The sequence below is a fragment of the Lathyrus oleraceus genome, chromosome 7 (genome assembly GCF_024323335.1).
Source record: "Lathyrus oleraceus cultivar Zhongwan6 chromosome 7, CAAS_Psat_ZW6_1.0, whole genome shotgun sequence".
NCBI lineage: Eukaryota > Viridiplantae > Streptophyta > Magnoliopsida > Fabales > Fabaceae > Lathyrus > Lathyrus oleraceus.
The window spans coordinates 342112826-342139500 of record NC_066585.1 but is presented as its reverse complement, the minus strand read 5'-3'; the positions used below and the strand labels follow the sequence as shown (position 1 = coordinate 342139500).

The 26675-nt window shown below is 34.8% G+C and overlaps 1 protein-coding gene across 1 annotated transcript; it reads right to left on the bottom strand.

The window, feature by feature from the left end:
* Nucleotides 1-2911: 2911 nt before the first annotated feature.
* LOC127101497 (ALA-interacting subunit 3) lies at nt 2912-6483 on the bottom strand. The gene is made up of 9 exons (XM_051038926.1): nt 6299-6483; nt 6095-6197; nt 5147-5205; nt 4973-5047; nt 4751-4861; nt 4539-4609; nt 3659-3956; nt 3226-3515; nt 2912-3121 (listed from the first exon to the last, which is right to left on the bottom strand). Exons 2-9 carry the CDS (start codon nt 6159-6161, stop codon nt 3067-3069), a joined length of 1026 nt encoding a protein of 341 aa, XP_050894883.1. The 5' UTR covers nt 6162-6197; nt 6299-6483; the 3' UTR covers nt 2912-3066.
* Between the last annotated feature and the right edge of the window lie 20192 nt (nt 6484-26675).

Here is a 26675-nt window from a genome sequence, read left to right as displayed (position 1 = left end):
GGCTGGTTGATTTTGACTCTAGAAAGAGGAAAAAGATCAGACGTGCTAATGATAAATACCGCAATGCTAAAGGTATGGGATATGCCAGAGTAGTTCTGAATAATGGTAAAACCACATTGATTCAAAACGTGTGGTATGTTTCTGGCATGAAAAGGAATTTGATGCGTGTAGGTCAATTAATTGAGAAAGGATTTTCAATTACCATGAAGGAAAATATTTTAAAGTTGTATGACTATAATCAGAAGTTGATTATGAAGTTAGAACAGGGGAGGATAAAACATTCCAAGTGAATGTTAAAACTGCAGACTCCGAATGCCTTAGTGCAACAAGTGTTGTGAAGGAAAGTGAATTGTGGCACAAAAGATTTGGTCATCTGAAATTCATAAGCTTATGACATTTGAACTCAAAGTTGGTACATGGAATTCCTGCCATTAAGAAGCCAAAGAAGTCATGCAATGTGTGCATGAGAGGGAAGCAACCAAGATTGTCATTTGCATCTGAAATGCCTCCAAGAGCAAAGCATGCTCTAGGTGTGTTGCATTCTGATATGTGTGGACCAGTTCCAGTACCTTCACTTGGAGGGAATAAATATTTTGTGTCATTTGTTGATGAGTTCACAAGGATGATGTGGGTATCCCTTATAAAGTTCAAACACAAGGTGTTTGCTGAACTTAAGAAATTCGGAATCAAGGTTGAGAATCAGAGTGGTCAGAAGCTGAAAATTCTCAAAACTGATGGTGGAGGTGAGTATAACTCTACAGAATTCATAAGGTTTTGTGATGAGAATGAAATTGAGCATGAGGTGACTGCTCCATACACTCCTCAACACAATGGTCTTGCTGAAATAAGAAATCAAAATTTGCTTGATATGACAAGGAGCATGTTGAAGGAGAAGAAGCTACCTTACACCTTGTGGGGAGAAGTTGTTGCCACTGCAGCATATGTGCTCAATAGGTGTCCAACCAAGAAGCTGAAGGAAATTGTTCCTACAGAGAAGTGGACTGGAGATAAGAAAAGTGTAAGTCATATGAAGATGTCTGGTTATGTTTGTTACAAACATGTTCATGATGCTAAGAGAAGGAAGTTGGAGGACAAAAGCAGAGTTATGTTATTTGTAGGGTACCACAGTACAAGTGCTTATAAGCTATATTGTCATGTCACTAACAAGGTTGAATTCAGCAGAGATGTTATTGTGAAAGAATCAGAAGTGTGGGATTGGAAGAAATCTCAATCCAACTCTGGTGTGATGTTAACACCTGAGTTAACTTATGAAGATACTTCAGAATCTGAAGGTTCTGAAGATGAGTTAGAATCGGAAGATGATTCTGAAGACGACTCTGAAGGCGAGTCTGACTCTAAAAGTGAATATGATTCTGATCCAGATTCTGATGGTGATTCAGACTCTGGTGGAGATCCAGACTATGGGAATATTCTAGACTCTGAAGGTGGTACTTCTGGGGTTCTAGCATATGATATTGTTCCAGTGTCCGAAGAATATTCTGAACAAGTTCAGAGGCCACGAAGAATCAGAAATATTCCAAGAAGGTTTGCAGAGTTTGACATGCTGCAAGATACTGAAGTAGACTCTAAGAGAGAAGTCACTCAGTGTGTCATGTTAGTAGACTCTGAACCAATGAGTACTAAAGAAGCTCTCTAGAAAAGAGTGTGGCTGAAGGCCATGAAAAAAGAACTTGAGGCTATAGAAAGAAACAAGACATTGGAGTGACTGAGCTTCCAAAGGACAAGAAAGCCATCAGCATCAGATGAGTTTTTAAGGTGAAACTGAAGCCAGATTGATCAATTGGAAAACACAAAGCAAGGTTAGTGGCAAAAGGTTCTCTAAAGAAACTTGGGTTATACTACTTTAAGGTGTTTGCTCATGTAGCAAGACATGAGACAATCAGAATGGTGACTGCGATAGCTGCTAATAGGAATTGGCCTCTGATGCATCTGAATGTGAAATCTGCATTTTTGAACGGTCTATTGCAAGAGAGGTATATGTCCCACAACCTCTTGGATTTATGAAAAAGAATCGGGAAGAGATGGTGTATAGGTTACATAAAGCGTTGTATGGACTAAAACAAGCTCCTAGAGCTTGGAATCTAAAAATTGATTCATTTTTCAAGCTTTAAGGATTCAGAAAGTGTGAAATGAAGTATGGTGTCTATGTTCAGCATACTTCTAAAGGCAATATGATTTTGGTGTGTCTGTATGTTGATGACATATTGCTAATAGGAAGTTGTGAACATGAGATAGCTAAGTTCAAAAAGGTGTTGACGAATGAGTTTGAGATAACTGATCTAGGAAATATGACATATTTTCTAGGGATGGAGATTATGTATTTTGAGAATGGTATCATTTTGCATCAGCTGAAGTTTGAACTTGGACTTCTGAAGAGATTTGACCTACTAAATTGTAAGGTTGCGGTCACACCTGCAGAAACAAATCAAATTAGATTATGATCCTGAAGGTGATGTAGATGCTACAATTTTCAAGCAATTAGTTGGATTTTTGCAATATTAGACCTGATATTTAGTATGCAATTGGAATAATTAGTAGGTTCATGAGTAAACTAAAGTGGTCTCAACTAAAGTGGTCTCATTACCAAGTCGCTATCAAGATTCTAAGGTATATCAAGGGTACTCTAAAGTATGGAGTTAGGTTTTTGGTTTATGGTTCTGTTATACACTCCCTCCGATCATTTTTATATACAAACAAACATCAAGATTAAAAGAGTGTAGCAACATTTAGTAGTTTTAAGAATTAATCTGTTTTAGATAAAATGCAGAGCTATTTTCTAAACAAATTTAATCTCATGTTTACCATTTTACTATAACGTGTTTCTAGAATCCTATGCATTATTACACTATTCAACACAATATCAATATCTCAATTCTATTTAGAAGACAAATAAAATAATTTTTTTTGGGAAATAAACAAATGTAATAATGATTCGTGTGTTACATGTATTAGTAATAATAACATTGATGTACAAAATAACACCCCCCCACTTTAGTCCTTAGAATAACAAATCTTGGAAGATCATGCTGGAACTAATTCCTCTGCTCAGTGCCCTGATGGACTCCTATTCCATGACAAATATGATGGATCTCCAAGTTGCCTATAACATAAGAGACAGATTAGGACCTAATAATATTCAAATTTTCCATTCTGCATGTCTCTTGGAAATATGAAATTGTGATATAATGCAGGTGATTTTCTTACCTTGGCTTGACAAAATATAGAATAGTAAAAGCCATGGCCAAGAAAAAGCTTAATCCACCAACAGAGAGATAAGCAATGCCAAGGAAGTCATTCTTCCCACCAAGCCAGCTAGCAGTTGACAATACAAGCTTCTTCTTGCCGCTAAAACTATACGTGTTGTAGCGGTTTTGCACTACCACGTTTATTACATCGCCTTTCTCCAAATCCACCTCAATCCTTCCATACAACTTTCTAAAAGTTGGTAAAGCAGCAGTTCGCATCCAAACGATAAGGTCCTCCTGCTTACTCAACTGTTTCATAAACATTCAGTGAGAGCAACTTATAAGGACTTTAGAGAAAGTGAAAATCATAAAATTAATATAACAGGAAAGATTCTTAATACTCCAAATTAGGCCTAATTCAATAAATATTTGGGTTCAGGTAAAAGATTTACCGGTATATCTTCATCCAGACGAGCACCGCCAATAATAGTACCATTCTGGAAATTTTTAGGGAAAACATCTTTTCCAAATTTGTGATCCCTATCACTCTTCCATGAGATTTCATTCTTGTTCACTGTAACATTCTGGCTGTTGCGAGAGAAGCTGTATGTATCATTGAACATACTCCAAGCGATAAGACCGCAAGGTACAATTGGAACACCGTTTACATAATCTTCAGGCTGACAACCACTTGTTGAGTTTCCTTTTTTTGAATCCCTCAATTGCTCATCATTTCGGCTTTTCACATACCTAAATTTAAAAAATATATATTTATTTATGAGATTATGAACAATTATACATCGTATTCGTAAGAAGCTGTCATTGAAAGTGGAAATTACTGAAGGAAGCTTGCAAATGAATTTCATGTCAGTTATCGTCAAACTAGATATTTTCTGCATTATTTATTACAATTTGTTCTTCACAAGTAAGCTTTCCTTGTTATACAACCAATGGAAACAGATACATAGCTCCAGATTGCAATATGTGCTAACTTTTTCAAACTTATAGTTCTATTACTTTCTAATACTATGACTTTAAACTCTAGCATGCACACAAAGAAACAGATCGACATGACGTAGCAATATGCAATACACGATGATATCATGGTAGCAAAATAGAACTATTGCCGACTGTTTTTCCTCAAAATTTAATGATACCGAATAAACCCTTTTGCATGTTAGAAAACCATAATGGAAAACAGAACTAAAATGCAATGCAACTATACAACATTTGTGCACAGGAGAAAAATATATAAATTGCCAAAAAGATGATTCTGATAAAACAATTGAGAGATGTGTGACTATGATTCATGAAAAATAAAAGGATATGTACCGGCGATGATTTTGGTAGAAGTTATCAAGCTGATAGTAAACATGGATAGGAGACTTCATACGCTTCGGCACCTATTGATAAGAGCAGTGTTTAAAACAAAAGGATCATCAAAATTTGAAATCCACAATTCCCCAATTATGAGAACAGAGTTAGTGCAGAAATAACAAACATGAAGTAAAAAAGAGAAATTATGAGCAGTCAAGGGTTCATACTTCCAGCTTCCTTCTGCAAGCTTTATCAGCATTACTCTGAATGAACGCTACCTTGTCCGTCCAATTTGACGGTACACATTCTTCCTCATACCTATCAACAATTTCAACAACCTGATATGGAGACAACAATAACAAATTCAAAGTCAGCATAAAGAATTATACATATTTGTATAGAGTTGTAAACAGCAAAAATCAAATTCAGTATATTGCACTCAAGCGTACATCTCGTGAAGCAATAAGCGAAGCAACTCCAATAGGAATGAATACGACGGTAACAATCAAGAAAGCTGAAATAACCTGCAGGGAAAGTAATATACAATGTAAATTGGTGATCTCTAAATGCATATGGGTTAAATAGATAATCACAAACACTAATATACAAACAAACATATTTACCGCTTGTGGTGTAAGAATCGGCTTGCATGCTGGAAGTTCTTGTTGCGTGAACTTTGAGTCTGAAAGACATTAAAAATTTCAAAGATAGTCAGAAAATTTGTGTAAGTAGAAACACAAACACATAATACAAACGTATGTTTGGTTCTGCGATTAAAAAAAATTAATTTTAAGTGAATTGATTTTGGTTAAAAGTTAATTGAATGTAAAGTGATTCATGATTAGAATTTCATGCAAAATTGAGTTAATCACGTTTAAACTCAAAAGTTAGCTTCAAGTAGAATCAATTCTAGAGGCATAATCAACCTCAAAATCATTCCAAAATCAATTCTACATCTCTAGAATCGATTTTGTCTCTTCCAAAAGCTAAACCAAACATACACTTAGTCTGTGTTTGGATTGGCGGTGGATAAAATTAATTTTAACATAATTGAGTTTGGTAGAATTGATTTAAGCATAATTGAGTTATTCAGAATTGATTTATGTTTGGATACATTTATGTAAAAGTGAGTTAAACAACAGATTTCAGTGTAAAAAATCAGTGTTTAAACTCAAAAACTACAGATTATAGCTTCAAGTAGAATCAATTATGGAGGCAGAACCAATTCTACATTAGAAGATCCAAGCACCTCAAAACCACTCCAGAATCTTCCAAAAGTCAAACCAAACATGCTATTAAAATTGTTAACAAATCCTAACATATTGTCTAAGAGCTAAACCAAACATACACTTAAATTTCCTTTCAAATCCTAATATATTGTCTAACTTCATAACCAATCCACAACTAGCTCAACCATAATAATCAACATATGAAATTAAGTTTAAAAATCCATCGGTGAATTTTATGTTCAAGTTAAGCTCTATTCATGAAATAGAGCCTCAAAAAATTACACCAAAAAAGCTGAAACTAACCCTAAAATCCAAAACATGGACATGAACAAAAATTCTTACACTTAGGTCGTTTCGTTTGTGGTCTATTAGCAGTAGGATCGCTCGATCCAGCGCTGGTGGTTGCCATAACAAAAGCAGAAATCTTTGGAACTTTTGCGAAGTGCTTGAGAGAAGAAAGTGAGAGAAATTGAAAGAATGAAAATAAAGAAAGAACGAAAGAGGAGAATGTTATAATCGAAAGAAATGAAGGAGGAGAAGGGTTACCGGTTGAGCAGGTGAACGAGAGGATTGAATTTGGATGATGGAAGGAAAGGGGGAGGAGGTTTCGTGTGACGGGGGCGGCCGGTGACCCTTTCTCTCTCTTTCTCTCTCTAGGTTCTTTGTGTTTCTTTGGAGTTGTAGGATGAGAGAAGAACAGAGAGGAAAGAGAGAGAAAGGGACATCTTGTGGGACCGAGGAAAGTTCCAGTCAAATGAATACAAATTACACGCTTTGAATTCAATGTTTGATTGGTTCTTTGACAATTCATTTTGTTTTTTGCTTTTCTTTCTATTTTGATTTTTTTTTCTGTTTATTTCAAATGTTCTCGAATCAGGATAATCCACCTGATTTAAAATAATTTTTAATTATTATTATTCTCCTACCAAAAACATTCTCATATTTAAATTAAATTTTATCGAAGATGTTGATGAATTTTGTTTTATCTAAACATCACATTTTCCTTATGGTATAGTCGGGTCAGTGTCCAAATAATCATAAGAATAATCAAATTTTATATCATATGTGGCACGTATTCATTTACTAGTAATTCTTTTACCATTAAAATAGGAATGACAATAGAAATATTAATAACAATGAAATATTAAATTCACATTGACTATTAATATTTATATTTGTTGCAAATACATAAATATTATTTTAAAAATAAAATCACATAACGATGGCTGGTAAAAGAAAACATGCATGCAATTCATTATCTGGCTTTCACTATGAAAATATATATTTCATTATGACATAACAAGATATATGTAAATCATTTTGAAAAGTATAGATGGTTTAACTTTTGAGGGCATAAATTATGGGAGGATGAATTAGGTTTAAATGTATTTTTCAAGATGAAAAAATGGATGATACATTGACAGTGTAAATTTATTTTATAATATCAACTATTGACGATCATGCACTCCGTCAAGTTAGACTGAAAATTTTAAAATACTTGCATGACATGATAAAATGATATATTCTTATTGGATGATAATGTAAAACTTTTTTACATTATTAGTGTATCACCATTAAACTCTTATCACCATTAAACTCTTTAAAGATTTATGATACTTTTTCTTTTCTTAAAATTTTTCAGAATTATGAACTAAGAACGAATGATAAATAGAAAAGTAAATTGCATTAATATAAAGGGACACAATGAATTATACTAATTCTCCTTTCCAATCAAGAGTATATCTAATCCTCTCACATCTTTGTGAGAGATTTTCACTATTATTATTAGATCTTTGTACAAGTCTGCATCTGACTTCTCTATACAATCTTCTAACAACAATCATCAAGACTAACACCATCTTGATTTTACAACACTAGAGAAAAAATCATACTTTTTCTTGAATCACATATGTTACCATGATCTTAGGAAACAAACAACTTTACAATTTTAAAAAGATTTAAATAAATATGAGTGCAACAAAATTCCAATAAGAATTTTCTTCTCTTTCAATATAACAATTCAAAATAAATAATCACTAAGTGCTCAAGAAACTTTTATCTGATATGAATGTTTCATGCATAAAAGTTTCTAACAAATTTCAAAGTTATGGAGTAGAATTGTTATGAAAATTAAATTGAAAGAGGTAAATTTGAATTATGAAAAAATAATAATTTTATAGTATTCTTGACACCTATAGAAATCATGACAACCTTTAAAAAAATTCATGATCATTTTCTGCTGATTTGAAAAAGATATGATAAAAGTGTGCATGAAAAAAGTGCGAAAATTGTTCAGAAGTTTTTCACCAAGTTACCGAGGTAAACAAATTTATCAAAAAGGGAGACATGTTTACCTTTCTTGCAACGTACAAAATTTTGAGAATTTACACTAAGCAAACAAGTTTCCTCATTAGGGAAAGAAATTTCCCTTTTTTTTAAAGACTACGTAAATCGATTTACCTAAGGGAGAATCAATTTTCCTTCATATTTCTTTCACAAATTCGTTTGGTAAAGAGGAAGGAAACATATTTCCTCAAAAAGGAAATCGATTTCCCTAGGAAAAAATTCAAAATTTTACTAAGTAAAATTTATATTTAATTTTGCCAAACTTTTGAAGGTATGAGATGAAAGTTGTGAACACCCAATGCTTACAAATAATGAATTGAAATATTGTACCTTAGCATAAATACCATATCTTCATTATGATCAATCTTATAACAATGAAGCTTTCTTTATACTTTGATCACTTGAGAATCCTTTGATTTTTTCATTCTTTTCACTTATTTGTCTTCATCAAAATATCATATAAAATGAGGTTTGACTTCATAATCTCCCCATTTTTGTGATGACAAAGTCATACTTGATATTTGTGATTTTTTGGAATACTCCCCCTTAATCCATGATTTCGATGCATCTTGATGAAAGATAAAAACAAGAAAAACACAAATATGTATACATCATTTCTCTCCCTTTTGACATTATCAAAAAGAAGAGAAAGTTGGGTCAAATAAAATCATACAAGATTCAAATATGAAACTGTAAATTACCCATTTAATAATATAAGAAGAACAAGAATCATGTACCTTTGATATATCTTTAAAATATCATTATCATGACAATTGAATATTTGACATTGTGATTTTTCATACATTGCTTTCATCCAAAATGCCTATCTCTCTCCTTATTTTGTAGAAAGGTTCTTTAGCAAGCGACTTTATAAAAATGTTAGCTAATTGATTATGTGTATCCATGATCGCGTAGAAAGTGATGTCAAATGTCTATGTGTTTGGTTCGAGAATGCATGACTAGATTTTTTGTTATGTTGATTACACTTGTGTTGTCGCATTTAAGTGGAATGCATCCAATGTCAAGTCCGTAATCGCAAAGTTGTTGCTTTAGCCATAGAATCTGAGCATAACAACTACTTATTGTTATGTATTATGCTTTTGTTGTACTGAGAGCAACATACACTTGTTTCTTACAAGACCATATTCCAACGTTTGTTATTCCTTTGAGATATTTCATGATTCATTTCACGGAGGCGAGATGAGATTCCTTTGGATTTGCTTGAAAACGGGCACAAGGGCAAACACTAAACATAATGACAAGACGATTTGCCATTAAATAAAGTAAAGAGTCAATCATACCTCAATTTATTATATCAAACGAAATATTGTATTCTTCTTTATTAACATATGTTCAGGAACCCATTTGAGTAGTTATTTCTTTGCAATTCCATATCGAACTTTTTTAACAATTTTTTACAATACTTCGATTGATTGATGAAGATGTAATTTTTTAATTGCTTGATTTGAAGTCCAAGAAAATATTTCATCTTATCTATCATGGACATATCAAATTCTCATTTCATCATCATTGAAAATTCTTCACATAGGTCTTTATTTGTTGATTCGAATATGATATTGTCAACGTAGATTTGAACCAATAATGTATGATCTTTGATTTTCTTAATGAATAATATAATACAAACCTTATCTTTTTCAAATCCTCTTTCACAAATAAAGTTTCTAAGTGTATCATACCAAGCCCTTAGTGCTTGCTTCAATCCGTAAAGAGTCTTTCTCAACTTGTAGACATGTGAAGGTTTCTTGAAGTCTTTAAAACCAGGAGGTTATTTGGCATAGACTTTATCATTGATGTATCCATTCAAGAAAGAACTTTTGACATCCATTTGGAATAACTAAAAATTTAAAGAACAAACATAAGCAATTAATAAACAACTAGCTTCTAATCTTGCAACCGGAGCGAAAGTTTCTTCAAAGTCGATTCATTCTTCTTGATTATATCCTTGGGCCACCAATATTTTCTTGTTTGAACAATTATACCATTCTCATCAAGTTTTATCTTAAACACTCATTTGGTAACAATCACGTGTTTATCACTTGGCCTAGGAATAAGTTACCAAACTTTGTTTCTTTCGAATTGATTTAATTTCTCTTGCATGGCAAGTATCCATTGGTTGTATTCTAAGGTTTCATTAATCTTTGAATGTTCTATTTGAGAAACAAATGTCATATTCAAGTAAGCATCCTTGAGATTTATTCTTGTTGAAACTCCTTTTCTAATTCCACCAATAACTTTGTCGATTGGATGATCAAAACGGTTTCTCCATTCTTGAGGAAGTTCACTTTGATTTTGCTCTTATTTAATGTTTTCCTCTTTGTGTTCCGATTGATCAATGTTGTCATTTTTAGCAATGTATTCCATAGGTACTTCTAAAATATTATCAGCATTATCACAAATAATTATATCCTCATTATAGGGGTTAGTTTTATCAAAAGACACATGCATTGACTCTTCAACAGTTAATGTTCTTTTATTATAAATTCTATAAGCCTTAATTGAGAGATATTAACCAAGAAAAATACCTTCGGATGATTTTTCCTCGAACTTGTGAAGATAAGCTTCTCAAAGTTTTTTGATGAAGACATGCTCTACAAGCAAATGTGCATCGCAAAAAGAATGGTTCAAGACTCAAGCACAAGTCAAGCTTCACTTATAAAAGAATTTCAAGTCTTGAAGAAATCTATTGAATTGATCAAATTATTAAGGTATAAAGTTCTCAATCTCTTTATGTTTATTCAAGTGCTCAAGAGTTTCATTCATACATGTCATGTTTCACTTAGGCCTCTTAAATATTTTCATTTGGTTTTACAATTCATTTTCAACTGCATTTGATCATTTTGCATTGATGGTAATCGATTACCATGTTTTGGATAATCGATTACATGGTGAAAATTTTCAAATTTTTTAACATTGGTTCAGGTGTAATCGATTACACCATATTGGGTAACCGATTACCACTGAACCAGTGGCATAAATAAATGCATTTTTCATGAAAACATTTTCTGAATTGTGTTCTTGAATCATGGCATCCATTCATGAATTATGCCCATTTAGAAAGGTGTCTAAGGTTTATATATACCACATATTTTCAGAATTTGAATTGACCTCCTTCACACTAATATTTCAAACAATTTTTCTCTTCGTGTTTTCAAATTTTCTCAATTGTTCTTGATTAAATTTTCTGGTGAAACTTTCTACATAGAATTTTCAATATACATTCATATAGTTTCATCCATACCATTCTTAGAGCACTTGTATGTCATAAAGAGAATTGATTTCTTAAAAGGAGAAGATTAATCAATAGATTGATATATTGTTCCATCTTTCAAAAACTTTTAAAAACTCATATTGTTCTTGTTATCCTTATTGTCCAGGATTGTTGGAAACAAGAAAGTCATTAAGAGAGGATTGTTCTCTTAGTGGACTTAGTAAAAAATCCAAGAGGATTATTCTTGGTGTTTTTGTTAGAGTCTGTATAGAAAGACTAGGTTGTCTTGTTCATAAGATCTAACAATAATAAAATCTCTTACATATAGTAAGGAGACTGAATTACTCTCGGATTGTGAGGGAAACTAGTATACGTCTCGGTGTTCTTTACTTTCCGCACTTTACCATTTCATTGCATAACCAAACCAAAAAAATAAGAACAAGTTTTCATAAAACCGGAAAAGGTTTTCAAAGAACCTAATTCACCCCCTCTTAGGCACATTCTTAACTTACATTTGACATCAGAACGGGTTGTTGGTAACTTGCTTCGTAGATCCAGGACATGGCTTCCGCAAATAATCCGGTTTTCAAAGATGGCGGTAATAGTAGCAAGCCTCCTCTATTCTCTGGTGAGTATTTTGACTTCTGAAAAGTCTGCATGAAGACACATCTAGAGGCAAAAGGAGAAGGCATATGGGAAACCGTCGAAAATGGTCCACATATTCCAATTAGTATGGTTAATGATGTTGCCACTCCTAAGGCTAAAGGCTCCTAAGATGAAGATGACAAGAAAAAGATCCTAAATGAAAAGAAAACTATCAATATTCTTCAAAGTTCATTAAGTACGGATGAGTTTTTTCGTATCTCTCAATGTAAATCGACAAAAGAAATTTGGGACACTTTGGTGGAGATTCATGAAGGAACTACTAAAGTGAAATGATCTAGATTGAACACATTAAGTGAAGAATATGAAATGTTCAGAATGCATCCCGAAGAATCCATCATTGCATTGCAGAAGAGATTCATCCATTTAACGAATCATTTGATTGCACCCGGAAAAACCTTCATAAATGATTACCTAAACCTTAAAATACTTAGACCATTAATAAGAGAATGGCAACCGAAAATAATGGCCATATCCGAGAAGAAGAGTCTCTCGACCATGACATCTGCATCGTTGTTCGTAAATCTTCAAGAACATGAATTGGAACTTGGAAGACTTGAAAAACATGAAAATCAAGATAAAAAGTCCAAAGGTATCGCTCTAAAAATCGACTCAAAAGAAGAACGAACAAATGATGATCCTGAAGAAGATGATAATTTTATGCTTCTTGTTAAAAGACTCGGTAAGTTCTTTGGTAAAATTGACAAATCATTTAACTATGCAAATAGAAAGAAATGTTTCAGGAAAAATGAGGCTTCCACTTCTACACAAGATGTTACATGTTATGAATGTGGAAAGCAAGGTCATATAAAGTCATATTGTCTGAAACTTTCCAAGAAAGATGACTTCAAAAGCAAGAAGGAGACCAAGAATAAAAAGGCTTATGTTGCATGGGATAATAATGAGATACGTTCTTCATCAAATTCAGATAGTGACGAATGTGCAAATATAGCGTTGATGAATTCACACCACTCCGACGATAAAGAAGAGGTTAATAATGAATTTTTCATTTATGATAATGATGCACAAGGTGTTATCAGTGAACTCCTTAATGAATGCAAAGTTTTGTACAAAACCATTTCTAGTCAAAAGAAACAAATTACATCTCTTGGAGAAAAAATTGACACTATGGAGAAAGAGTTTGAAATGGAAAAACAAAATGTTATAAGTGAACAAAAACAGAATTTTGTATGTAAAAATTGTGAGTCACTTTCATTTCAAATTGTCCAACTAAAAATAGTTTTAGAAAGATATGAGAAAGGAAAGTTGGATTGTAAGGTGTTCTTAGCCATCAAAGATATTCAAATGACAAAAGTGGTATTGGTTATTCAAAATTTTCTAAGCCAAGTTCTAACCAAACCATTTTTGTTAAGCCTAGTGAACAATCTAAAAAAGAGAAAGTGACCAAAACAAAGGTTGTTCATAATTATCCTAAAAGGAAAATATTTTCTAAAAATAAATCCTATGTTCCTAGATATAAAAGAAATTTTGTTCCAACTTGTTTTTATTCTGGTATAAGTGGCCAAAGCAAAGGTATAGATGTTAGAAACTTTAGTGTGGCAAGTGGGAATTACGTGTGAGTAAAGAAATATACTAATTATGAAGGAACCAAAGCAATTTGGGTACCTAACAAAACTTAATTTGTTTTTTAGGTATGCTTGAAAGCCACATCAAATCTATGGTATCTAGATAATGGTTGTTCCAAGCATATGACAGGAGACCCAAACAAAATTTTAAATCTAGTGCTTAAGGCCAAGGGTTATGTTACTTGTGGAGATAACAACAAAGGAAAGATTATTGGCATAGGCAAAGTTGGAGCACCACCTTTCACATCCATTGAATATGTTCTTTATGTTGAAGGACTAAAGCACAATCTTTTAAGCATTATCCAACTTTGTGACAAAGGCTTCAAGATCAAGTTCACAAAAGATGAATGCTTGATTAAAGATGAAGTCACCAATAAGGTAAAATTCAAAGGTAAAAGAATCAATTATATATTTATGATTTCCCTTGATGATTTGTCTTTTAAGGTAAAACATCTCATGTTGAACAACAATGATGCATGGCTATGGCATAAGAGAATTGCTCACATTCACATGGAAGACTTGAATAAACTAGTCAAACATGATCTTGTCCTTGGATTTCCTAAGATGAAGTTTGTCAAAGATAGATTATGTGATGCATGTCAAAAGGGAAAGCAAATCAAATCAACTTTCAAACCTAAGAATATGGTGTTCACTTCAAGGCCGCTAATTGTTGCATATGGACTTATTGGGTCCATCAAGAACATGAAGCTTCAGAGATAATGTATACACTTTAGTTATTGTTGATGATTTTTCTAGATATACTTGGGCATTCTTTTTAGTGCAGAAAAGTGATGCATTCGAGGCATTCAAGAAGTATGCAAGGCAAATCCAAAATGAGAAATCATAAAAATTGCCTCCATAAGAAGCGACCATGGCGGAGAATTCCAAAATGCCTCTTTCGAAGAATTTTGCGAAGAACATGGAGTCTTTCACAATTTATTGGCACAAAGGACTCCTCAACAAAATGGAGTTGTGGAGATAAAGAATAGGTCACTTATGGAACTTGCAAGAACAATTCTTAGCGACTCGAATCTTCCAAAATATTTTTGGGCGGATGCGGTAAGCACGACATGCTATGCAAGTAATAGAGTTATTATAAGACTTATTTAAAAAAAGACTCCTTATGAACTTTTCAAAGAAAGGAAACCAAACATTGCTTACTTTCACATTTTTGGATGCTAATGCTTTGTCTTAAAAAATGATAAAGACAACCTCGGTAAGTTTGATGAAAAGTACAATGAAGGTATTTTTCTTGGCTATTCTCTCTCTAGTAAAGCATATAGAATTTATAATAAACGAACTTTAACTATTGAAGAATCTATACATGTTTATTTCGATGACACTAACCCCTCCAAGGAGTATGTTGTTTTGTGTGATGATGATGATATTGTAGCTGTTCCTCAAGAAGATACTTCCGAACTCAACAATGATAATCAAATAGAACATCATAAATAACCAATTCAACAAGAGTCAAATGATAATGATCTACCTAAATAATAGAGAACTCATAGAGATCATCCAATTGATAAAGTCATTGATGATATTAGTCAAGGCGTTGCAACAAGATTAAATCTCAAAGATGCATGCTTGAATATGGCACTTGGTTCACAAATTGAACCTTCCAAAGTTGATGAAGCCTTAGGATACGACCAATGGTAGTTGCAATGTAAGAAGAGTTAAACCAATTCTAAAGGAATCAAGTTTGGGAACTTTTCCCTAGGCCAAGTGGTAAAAACATCATAGGTACCAGATGGGTGTTTAAGAACAAGCTTGATGAGAATGATATAATTGTTCGAAACAAAGCAAGGTTGGTGGCCCAAGGATACAATTAAGATGAAGGAATTGATTTTGAAGAAACGTTTGCTCCGGTTGCAAGGTTAGAATATATTTGTTTATTACTTGCCTATGCTTGTTTATTAAATTTTCAGTTATTCCAAATGGATGTCAATAGCGCCTTCTTGAGTGGCTACATCAATGAAGAAGTCTATGTCAAAAAAACTCGGGCTTTGAAGACTTCAAGAATCATTCACATGTCTTCAAGTTTAAGATAACTCTTTATGGCTTAAAATAAGCACCAAGGGCGTGGTATGATCGACTTAGCAACTTTCTTTGTGAAAGAGGATTTGAAAAAGTTAAAGTTGACAAGACCTTATTTGTTAAGAAAATAAAAGGTAACACTTTATTGATTCAAGTCTATGTTGACGACATCATATTCGGATCAACAAACAAAGAAATGTGTGTATAATTTTCTTTGATGATGCAAGGAGAATTCGAGATGTCCATGATGGGTAAAATGAACTATTTTCTTGGAATCCAAATTAAGCAACTAAAGGATGGCATCTTCATTAACCAATCAAAATACTGCAAAGATTCATTGAAAATATTTGACATGGATAGTTGCAAGGAAATGTCTACTCCAATGGGATCCGAAACTTATGTTGATCAAGATGAATCAGATGTTTCAATTGATATCACAAAGTATCGAGGTATGATTGGTTCCTTAATATATTTGATGGTAAACCGTCCTAATATAATTTTTAGTGCGTGTCTTTGTGCAAGTGGAACATGTCACATCCTAGGAAATGCATTAGTTTCTTGGGCGTGCAACAAATAAGCATGTGTTTCTCTTAGCATGGCAAAAGCAGAATACACAGCAGCATGAAATTGTTGTGCTCAGATTCTATGACTAAAGCAATAACTGATTGATTTCATACTAAATCTTGGATGCACACCACTTCGATGCGACAACACAAGTGCAATAAATATAACAAAGAATCCAATCATGCATTCTCGTACTAAACACATAGACATTCGACATCACTTCTTACGTGATCATGTTCTCAAAGGCGACATTGAAGTCTTATTTGTGGATACACATAATCAGCTTGTCGACATATTCATAAAACCTCTCGCGAAGGAATCATTTTACAAAATTCGGAAGGAACTTGGTATTTTAGATGATTGTGACATTTAATTCTTCAAAATTAATCAATGCAAACATAAAGGCTGATCCTGGCGAACATTCTTTTTTTTATTGAGGTAATCGGTTACCCCTTATTCAATAATCGATTACATGCCTGCTTGCGTGACTCATTGCAACATTTTTCCATAGTGTAGCTGATTACACCTGAACGTTTTCCATATTTTTTCTTTTTATTAAATGTTTGTTATTTGTCTATTTTTTTTAAATAAGTGCTTATTTATTAAGTTATCACTTTCCAATACTTTTTCTGAACCCTCTCACTCTTCATCAAAACCCATAAATTAGTGAGGAAGAGGAAAGTGGTGAAGATGAAGGAGATGATGAAGAGAATGTGGAAATGTAGGAAAGTGATTAAAGTGATTAAAATGATTAATGTGTTTGTTTCTTGTTTTTTGTTATACCGATTTTTCTTGTTTTTAAGTTTATGTTTTAATCATTATGTATGGACAAGTTATTTTGTATTAAGTATGTGCTTTTGGTTGTTTTGTTATTTGTTTATGTGTTCATATTATATACTATATTATCATACAACATATGATTGTTCAATGTTTAGTCTTTCCAATCCTTTTTGCTAATGACAAAGGGGGAAAAGATATATTTGATTGTTGTATGTTTCTCTAACAATGCAACTAGCAATTACTTTAAAAATTCTCTCAATCATGGATCAAGGGGGAGTTTCAATTGCTAGAGAAAGCAAGATTAGATAAAACTTTCAATAAGAAGTTGTCATCATCAAAAAGGGAGAGAATGTGAATACAAGTTTCTCAAAGTGTTTTAATGAAGACATGCTCTACTAGCAAATGTGCATCGCAAAAAGAATTGTTCAAGACTCAAGCACAAGTAAAACTTCACTTATAAAAGAATTTCAAGTCTTGAAGATTTCTATTGAATTAATCAAGTTATTAAGGTATAAAATTCTCAACCTCTATATGTTCATTGAAGTGCAAAATAGTTTCATTCATACATGTCATGTTTCATTTAGGCCTCTTAAATATTTTCATTTGGCCTTACAATTCATTTTCAACTGCATTTGGTCATTCTGCATTGATGGTAATCGGTTACCATGTTTTGGGTAATCAATTACATGGTGAAAATTTTCACTTTTCTTAATGTTGGTTCAGGTGTAACCGATTACACCATATTGGGTAACCGATTACCATTGAACCAATGGCAGAAATAAATGCATTTTTTCATTAAAACATTTTCTGAATTCTGTTCTTGAATCATGGCATCTATTCATGAATTATGATCATTTAGAAAGGTTTCTAAGTGTTAGTACCTTAGGATTGACATTAATTTTGTAAAACAAATAATGTAATCACCTCTGTTGTTTTAATATGTTGGGTTGAAGAAGTTCAACATCTGGACCAACATGTCATGTAGGATGTCATAACATCGTGACTGTGACATCGCGCCTGTGTATAAAACTGAATTAGTTAATTCTGTTATGTGTTAACTGATTCAATATTCTGGGATTAGTTAGAATCCTATGTGGAGTTATTTGTGGAGGTCTTGAAGACTCAATCAGAATATTTGGTGAATATACAGTTTCTAAATATGGAGATATTTTAGGAACTAAAAGGTTGAAGACCTTGATTGTAGCAGAAGTTTTCTGCTGGCTTTGTAACAACAAAGGAGAAGTTTGCTGCGATTTCTGAAGGCCCAAATCCAGTTGGGTGTTTAGGTTATAAATAGAAGATTGTAACCTAGGTTTCATAAGCCTCAAACCATGTAAAATTAGGGGTGTATGTGCGGTAAACCTCCTAACCTGTGGGAAGGTTACCATGTGTTTCTCAGTGCTCAAAGCATGAGATTATTTGTAACTCAAAGCCTGTAGGTAAGAGTTGTTATGGTCTTGAACGAAGCTGTGAAGCAAGTTCAAGTTGTTTAGCATTACATTGTAATTGTAGTGATAGGAATGGAAACTGGTGGTTTCTATCTAGGAGTTCCTAGGTATAGATTGCATTGGGTAGGGATTAATTGAAGAGTTGTAAACGGGGGAGTTTAACTCTGAATTAATACTGCTGATAGTGGATCTTCTTCCTGGCTTGGTATGCCCCCAGAGTAGGTGATGTTGTACCGAATTGGGTTAACAATTACTTGTGTTTTTACCTTCTGCATGTTATAATCTTGTCTGTTATAACTCAGTATGTATTTCAGTCTGTTTATTAAGAGAATAACATACCTGGTACATAGCCTACTGTCTGAATGTCAAACAGAATGTTATGACATTCATCATTGACAACATATACTGAATAATAGACTGGTTGGTCTTGTATAGTATAACATTTAGTACAGTCTGTTTTCAGGAGAATGACAGACCTAGCATATGGTCTATGATCTGGACGTCAAACTGAATGTTGTGACAGCATATGCTAAATTGTAGGATGGTTAGTTTTTCTGTTTCAGCATTCTTCTCAGGCTATTCTTCAGGAATCCAATAGCTGAGCTAAAATCCAGGAAACTAACAACTGAGCTACAATTAATGAACCTAACAAATAGCCTATTTGTTAGCACCCTAATATGTGGAAATTAGGTTAACTTGCTTAACCTTAATTTTAGGAAATACAAGTACAAGCCCCAAGTGCTGCAATGTAAAAGTTCAGTACTTATTTCAGTCTGTTTTTCAGGAGGATAACAGACCTGGCATATGGCCCATTGTCTAAATGTCTAATTGGATGTTATGACAGTTATCTCTGTCAACTGATACTGAAGTATAGCCTGGTTGATCTTTTACAGTACAGCTAACTGTAAGGCTGTAACAGGTGATGTTCAAATCAATGTTGAGACATCATGCTGAGAACTGTGCAGGCTCAACAGAAGTAAGTGTTATGTTTGATCTCTGCTGTGTCTTTGTACCAGATGGACAGAACTGGGTGTTCTTCCATTCTATGGTGATATAGTAGCAGATGTCGTGACATCGGTGAATGTGTGCAGATAAGTACTGGGTTTTAATTTGTATAACTGTCTTGCTGTATTAGTAACAATGTTGGATCAGATGTCATGACTTGGAGTAGAACATCTGACCTCTGACTACGCCAGAATTTCAATTGGTATCAGAGCAGGCATCCTGTTCTGTTTCTGGATGAGATCCATGGGTGATACGTTCTGGTATCTTGCAAGGAGTTATGTTAGTACTGATGTTGGAACCTGTGGAAGGTTCTGTGATTTCCCTGAATGGTCCCTTGAAGTAGGTGGATGGAATATTCACGACAGGAACTGTGTGTACCTGTCTCTGGAGGTTGGCAATTGGCTTTTGTGTGGGACAACTGTGCTAGTATTGAATCATATTCAAACTTGGTATGTTCTTGGAGGCAGATCTGGTGAAGTGTGTGTTCATAGGTTGAGTTGTATTATGATTTCCGCTGCATAATACCTGGCAAAACTCAAACTCTGATGTAGTTTCCCCTCATGTGGATGAAAGGCTGTTGTATTCAAGATTTCATCATAATCTACTGAAGATGTCAAAGATACTTGAGTCTCCTCAAGTCCACTTATCATGGTAAGAATCACCTGATCACCGATTCTTTTACTCTCTTGGGTAGTGTATATGAAGACCTTGAAGACTTTTAAGAAGGGTTTGTTCCAAGGAGGTGGAACTAATGTTCTATGTGATGTTAGAACATGTTGTTCAACAAGTATGCAGCTACTGGTTAAAGAGCAGATGTTTTTAGGTGTCAAACAAAGGGATACTTTTGTTTGGAACCTACTCCTGACCTGGAAGAGGAGACATCTGTGTGTGCTAAGTTGACAAGGGTAGGGTCAACTGTGTGTGTGCTCAAGAAGGTCACTTTTAGAAGTCCGATCTCTAGAAGTGGAGCTGGTTGAGATGTGACATTGTGCAATTTCCTGCTGTTTGTCTTATTCCTGTAGATTGATCAGGGTTGGATAGTTGTTCCCTGAAGTACTATGTTGTGTTGGAAGACAAGTCCCCTGGATGTTAGAAGTCAATAATGGGGTAACCTGATTGCTATTTCATTTACGAGGATTGGGACCATGAATCTTGTTATTCAAACACCATGCTCAGAAGTGGCAGTTCTTTCAAGGAGTGAGAATATGAAGATTCAGAGGTTGGTTGAGGTAGTATGCTCTGGCAATGCATATCTACTATTGACTGGTGCTGTTTTTTTCACTAGTACTTATGGTCAGCTGGAGTCTGATTGGTGTGATTGGAGTATGTGTAGGTATAACTCATAGAGTTAGTTGCCACTGGTAGGGATGGTGTATGTCATGTTGAGACATTTGTGTATAATGCATGGATATTGGTGTGGAGTTTCCATGATTGTTAATTTGAGGAGGAGTTTTGGTTAACCTCCTCACGTTTGGTCAGCCTAGGGTCTGGTTGGCTGTTGACCTGTGTCACATGGGTTCTGGTTGTTGTGTGACACATGTGCAAGGAAGGATTCATCTCTCTCATTCCTAAGGGTGAATCTAATCTGGAAAGATTCTCAAAACTATTGAGGTGCTTGCAAGCAGAAGATGTTGACACAAGAAGAGTATTTTCAAAGTATTCTTATGGTGGAAGTATCTGAAAGGATAATTGGGAAAGGATTTAAGATCAATGTCTACTTGTGCCAAGTACAAGTATTTAATTGATTATCCTTGGAGCTCCAGATAACTGATGTTCTTAAAGATGTTGGAACATCTCTTCTTCAAGACCCTGTGCAGAATCACAGGAAAGATAGTACATTGGTTTATGATCTATCTCTTTGGTGGCAGCAAAAGCATATGATCTCTGAAAAGGTTTCCTGGCAAGAAACATGTTCAGCCTTGGTGTGTACAAGAAGAAGAAGACATCATAGTCTTGATGGTGGTTACTTGGATCAATTTATTTCTGATCTAGGTAAGGAAGTGCATTGGCTAATGCACACTGTGGAGTTAAGAACAAGTGGCAGTATTCTTGACATCATGGAAACATCCTTTATTTAGGAAGTGGAATCCTTGGTATAGCTGAAGGGTTAGTTTCTAACTGGTCATTCTGAAGACTCATGCATCAGAATGTCTGATGTCTTTGGAGTAGAAGCAGGGATTCATCAAGGTGTGAGCTTGGATGACTTAACTGCAAACCTGCAGGATGGAGGTTGTTTACTCAAACTTGGGTCCACAAATCAAGTCTATGAGAACGTTGAACTCTTGTTCTGTGAAGGGAGGAGGTTCTTTCAAGTGGTAGAAGAAGGAGCTGAATTCAACCGCTAGATGTTAAAACACAATGTTGTGACATTTGGTTCAACATCAGAATCTTAGTTGGTAAAGTGGCACATCAACTTAAGATAGAAGGGTCTACAGAGTTGTAGATTGGGTACTTCAAAAAGATCGTTCTCATTGCAGTTCTTTGGAGTTGCTGGATGGAGATGATGTTACATGTTCATGTCTTAGAGAATCTAAGTTTTGTGTAACATGTAGCTTGAAGTTCAAGTCTCACTTGGTACGTCAGAATATCTTTGGGAGAAGTCTGATAAACGTGGAGAGGTCACAAAGTGGCATTTTGACCTTTTCATATGAGGATTCATGAAGGAGGTAATCAACCAGTGGCATTTGGCCTATCTCAGAAGTGAGTTCGAAGAATCAAGATGATCAACTTATGGCAGCTGATTATTCTTGAGGAAAGTCTGAGACAAATTACTTTTGAGCAGAAAAGTAGTAAGTTGAAGACAAAAGGAGGTGTTTTCTATTCATCTCTTGGAGCTTGTGGTAGGAGTTCTGAGCTATATATGGAAGATTATCTCTTGTAATGAGATGAGAATGTATATGTCCCAATTTGTGTCTGGGTTCTTTTGGATCAAGCTGGTGACTCAGTGATATCTGAAGATTATCAGATGGGGTTCTTTGTTATGTTGTGAAGGATGTCCTAACTTATGTTAGAATATTTTGTGAAGTGGCTTTCTGTTCTGGTTAGAAGAGAGATTGACACAGAGTGTGGATGTGTTCAACCAAGAAGGTTGAACAGAGGGAGTGCTCTTGAAGACATGAAGATGCGTCTTATGTTTTCCATTCATCAAGTGGGTTGGGTTCTCTTTGAATCAGGAAGTATGTGAAGGTCCAACTTTGGGGTGTTGGATATGTTCATGTGTGATCTCCAAGTTTCAAGAGGAGAGTTGGTTGTTCATGACAGGGGGAGTTCTGTCTTTGCGCTACAAGTAATCATCAAGCTTGTGGTCTATTTGTTCTCAGATAACAAGGTATGGCACCTTGTTAGTTATTGGGATGATGTGGTGTGTGTCAAGGCTGAGTGAGCAGAAGAATGTCTGATCGGATGTCATGACATTGCCTTGGACAATACTGTTATTTCCTTCTGAAACTTACAGTCATGAGGAAATATGGATGTGGTGTGTCTCATTATAATAAGCCTGAGTGTTACAGTTGTGTGGTACAGGGGGAGTAACCATCTACAGTTGTAGTGGTGCCAGATGTCAAGCTACCACTGGAGGTACGAAAGTGGTTTTAGGAAATGATGATAGGGAGAATACATGAAGAATGCAGGCAAAAGTCGTGTTGAATGTTAAGACATCGCTTGCAACGTGTCTGACAGCATATATGGAATAGTCTACATGCATTGGAACTGCTATTTCTGAAAAGAAACAGTCAAGAGCTATAAAAGGTATTCAAAGATAGTCTGAGATATTGTTGGTGATTCTCTGACTGATTCTCAGCAAATATTTATGGATCTTGACCAAGCATTTACTCCTACCGTTAATTCCTAAGCACGGTCTGGCCTATTTAAAGGATGTATCAGCATTACTCTTCTCACAAGAGCGACATTCCATTCCCTCTAAACCATGGGGTTTGTTAAGATTTGGGTATACTGCGCCTGGATCTGGTTTTGTGAAGGTTTCAGTTATAAATGTTTAGCTAAAAAGGGGGAGAGAAACATTGTCCTGAGAATGTACCAGAAGCAAGCAAAATGTGGTAGCGAGCAGAAGTTGGCTTCAGGCACAAAAGTCACTAACTGGGTATATCACTTGTGTCTTGTGATCTGAGTTAAGAGGACAGTTGTGTCTTGTGATCTGAGTTATATTATCTATGTACTCAGCATTACATATTCTTTAGGAAGCTCTAGGGTTGAGGGGAAGGGTTGTGATGCAGCTGATTCTTGTACAACTTCTTCTTCATGTACACCAAAGTTGGTGTTCATGATGGTGCTGACAATGACAAAGAGGAAGTGCAGACCCATATTGGGATGTGGTGTCTAGTGTAATGTTTATTTGTTTTAGCTAAAATTTGCCAAAGGGGGAGATTGTTAGTACCTTAGGATTGAAATTAATTTTGTAAAACAAATAATGTAATCACCTCTGTTATTTTAATATGTTGGGTTGAAGAAGTTCAACATCTGGACCAACATGTCATGTAGGATGTCATAACATCGTGACTATGACATCGCGCCTGTGTATAAAACTGAATTAGTTAATTCTGTTATGTGTTAACTGATTCAATATTCTGGGATTAGTTAGAATCCTATGTGGCGTTATTTGTGGAGGTCTTGAAGACTCAATCAGAATATTTGGTGAATATACAGTTTCTAAATATGGAGATATTTTAGGAACTAAAAGGTTGAAGACCTTGATTGTAGCAAAAGTTTTCTGCTGGCTTTGTAACAACAAAGGAGAAGTTTGCTGCGATTTCTGAAGGCCCAAATCCAGTTGGGTGTTTAGGTTATAAATAGCAGATTGTAACCTAGGTTTCATAAGCCTTAAACCATGTAAAATTAGGGGTGTATGTGCGGTAAACCTCCTAACCTGTGGGAAGGTTACCATGTGTTTCTCAGTGCTCAAAGCATGAGATTATTTGTAACTCAAAGCCTGTAGGTAAGAGTTGTTATGGTCTTGAACGAAGCTGTGAAGCAAGTTCAAGTTGTTTAGCATTACATTGTAATTGTAGTGATAGGAATGGAAACTGGTGGTTTCTATCTAGGAGTTCCTAGGTATAGATTGCATTGGGTAGGGATTAAGTGAAGAGTCGTAAACGGGGGAGTTTAACTCTGAATTAATACTGCTGATAGTGGATCTTCTTCCTGGCTTGGTATGCCCCCAGAGTAGGTGATGTTGTACCGAACTGGGTTAACAATTACTTGTGTTTTTACCTTCTGCATGTTATAATCTTGTCTGTTATAACTCAGTATGTATTTCAGTCTGTTTATTCAGAGAATAACAGACCTGGTACATAGCCTACTGTCTGAATGTCAAACAGAATGTTATGACATTCATCATTGACAACATATACTGAATAATAGACTGGTTGGTCTTGTACAGTACAACATTTAGTACAGTCTGTTTTCAGGAGAATAACAGACCTAGCATATGGTCTATGATCTGGACGTCAAACTGAATGTTGTGACATCAGATGCTAAATTGTAGGATGGTTAGTTTTTCTGTTTCAGCATTTTTCTCAGGCTATTCTTCAGGAATCCAACAATTGAGCTAAAATCCAGGAAACTAACAATTGAGCTACAATTAATGAACCTAACAAATAGCCTATTTTTTAGCACCCTAATATGTGGAAATTAGGTTAACTTGCTTAACCTTAATTTTAGGAAATACAAGTACAAGGCCCAAGTGCTGCAATGTAAAAGTTCAGTATTTATTTCAGTCTGTTTTTTAGGAGGATAACATACCTGGCATATGGCCCATTGTCTAAATGTCTAATTGGATGTTATGACAGTTATCTCTGTCAGCTGATACTGAAGTATAGCCTGTTTGATCTTTTACAGTACAACTAACTGTAATGCTGTAACAGGTGATGTTCAAATCAATGTTGAGACATCATGCTGAGAACTGTGCAGGCTCAACAGAAGTAAGTGCTATGTTTGATCTTTGCTTTGTCTTTGTACCAGATGGACAGAACTGGGTGTTCTTCCATTCTACGGTGATATAGTAGCAAATGTCGTGACATCGGTGAATGTGTGCAGATTAGTACTGGGTTTTAATTTGTATAACTGTCTTGCTGTACTAGTAACAATGTTGGATCAGATGTCATGACTTGGAGTAGAACATCTGACCTCTGACTACGCCAGAATTTCAATTGGTATCAGAGCAGGCATCCTGTTCTGTTTCTGGATGATATCCATGGGTGATACTTTCTGGTATCTTGCAAGGAGTTATGTTAGTACTGATGTTGGAACCTGTGGAAGGTTCTGTGATTTCCTTGAATGGTCCCTTGAAGTAGGTGGATGGACTATTCATGACAGGAACTGTGTGTACCTGTCTCTGGAGGTTGGCAATTGGCCTTTGTGTGGGACAGTTGTGCTAGTATTGAATCATATTCAAACTTGGTATGTTCTTGGAGGCAGATCTGGTGAAGTGTGTGTTCATAGGTTGAGTTGTATTATGATTTCCGCTGCATAATACCTGGCAAAACTCAAACTCTGATGTAGTTTCCCCTCATGTGGATGAAAGGCTGTTGTATTCAAGATTTCATCATAATCTACTGAAGATGTCAAAGATACTTGAGTCTCCTCAAGTCCACTTATCATGGTAAGAATCACCTGATCACTGATTCTTTTACTCTCTTGGGTAGTGTATATGAAGACCTTGAAGACTTTTAAGGAGGGTTTGTTCCAAGGAGGTGGAACTAATGTTGTATGTGATGTTAGAACATGTTGTTCAACAAGTATGCAGCTACTGGTTGAAGAGCAGATGTTTTTAGGTGTCAAACAAAGGGATACTTTTGTTTGGAACCTACTCCTGACCTGGAAGAGGAGACATCTTTTGTTTGGAAGAGGAGACATCTTTTGTTTGGTACTTGCATCGAATTATTTATTAATAATAAAAGGCTTTTTCTTTATTATGTTTGTTTAATAAAGTCCCTGGAATAGATAGTCCGTTTAATGTATCAAGTTTGACTTAATCATGAGAGCACATTAAACATAAGGACACTATTCTTAAAATATCCGTAGTCAAGCTTTATTGTGAAGTGGGATAACATTAAAGCATGGAGACTATTATGTTTATAGACTGATGATCACATCTCATGGATCATGGATAAGGAGTTATCAAGTCTCAAACATAGGTATGAATATTAAGAGTAATATTTATACTGGATTGACCCGCTATGAGAATACTATATAGAATGTTATGCAAACTCTCATTAGTTATTCTCATGGTGATAATGGTGTATACCACT

Bases quoted from the DNA above. Each gene is read 5' to 3' on its own strand.
- LOC127101497 (XM_051038926.1), bottom strand. From the start codon at position 6,161: ATGGCAACCACCAGCGCTGGATCGAGCGATCCTACTGCTAATAGACCA. The intron at 5,048-5,146 runs GTAAATATGTTT...CTTTCCCTGCAG, and splicing joins CGATTCTTACACCACAAGCG to GTTATTTCAGCTTTCTTGAT. The intron at 3,957-4,538 runs GTACATATCCTT...TTTTAAATTTAG, and splicing joins TTCTACCAAAATCATCGCCG to GTATGTGAAAAGCCGAAATG.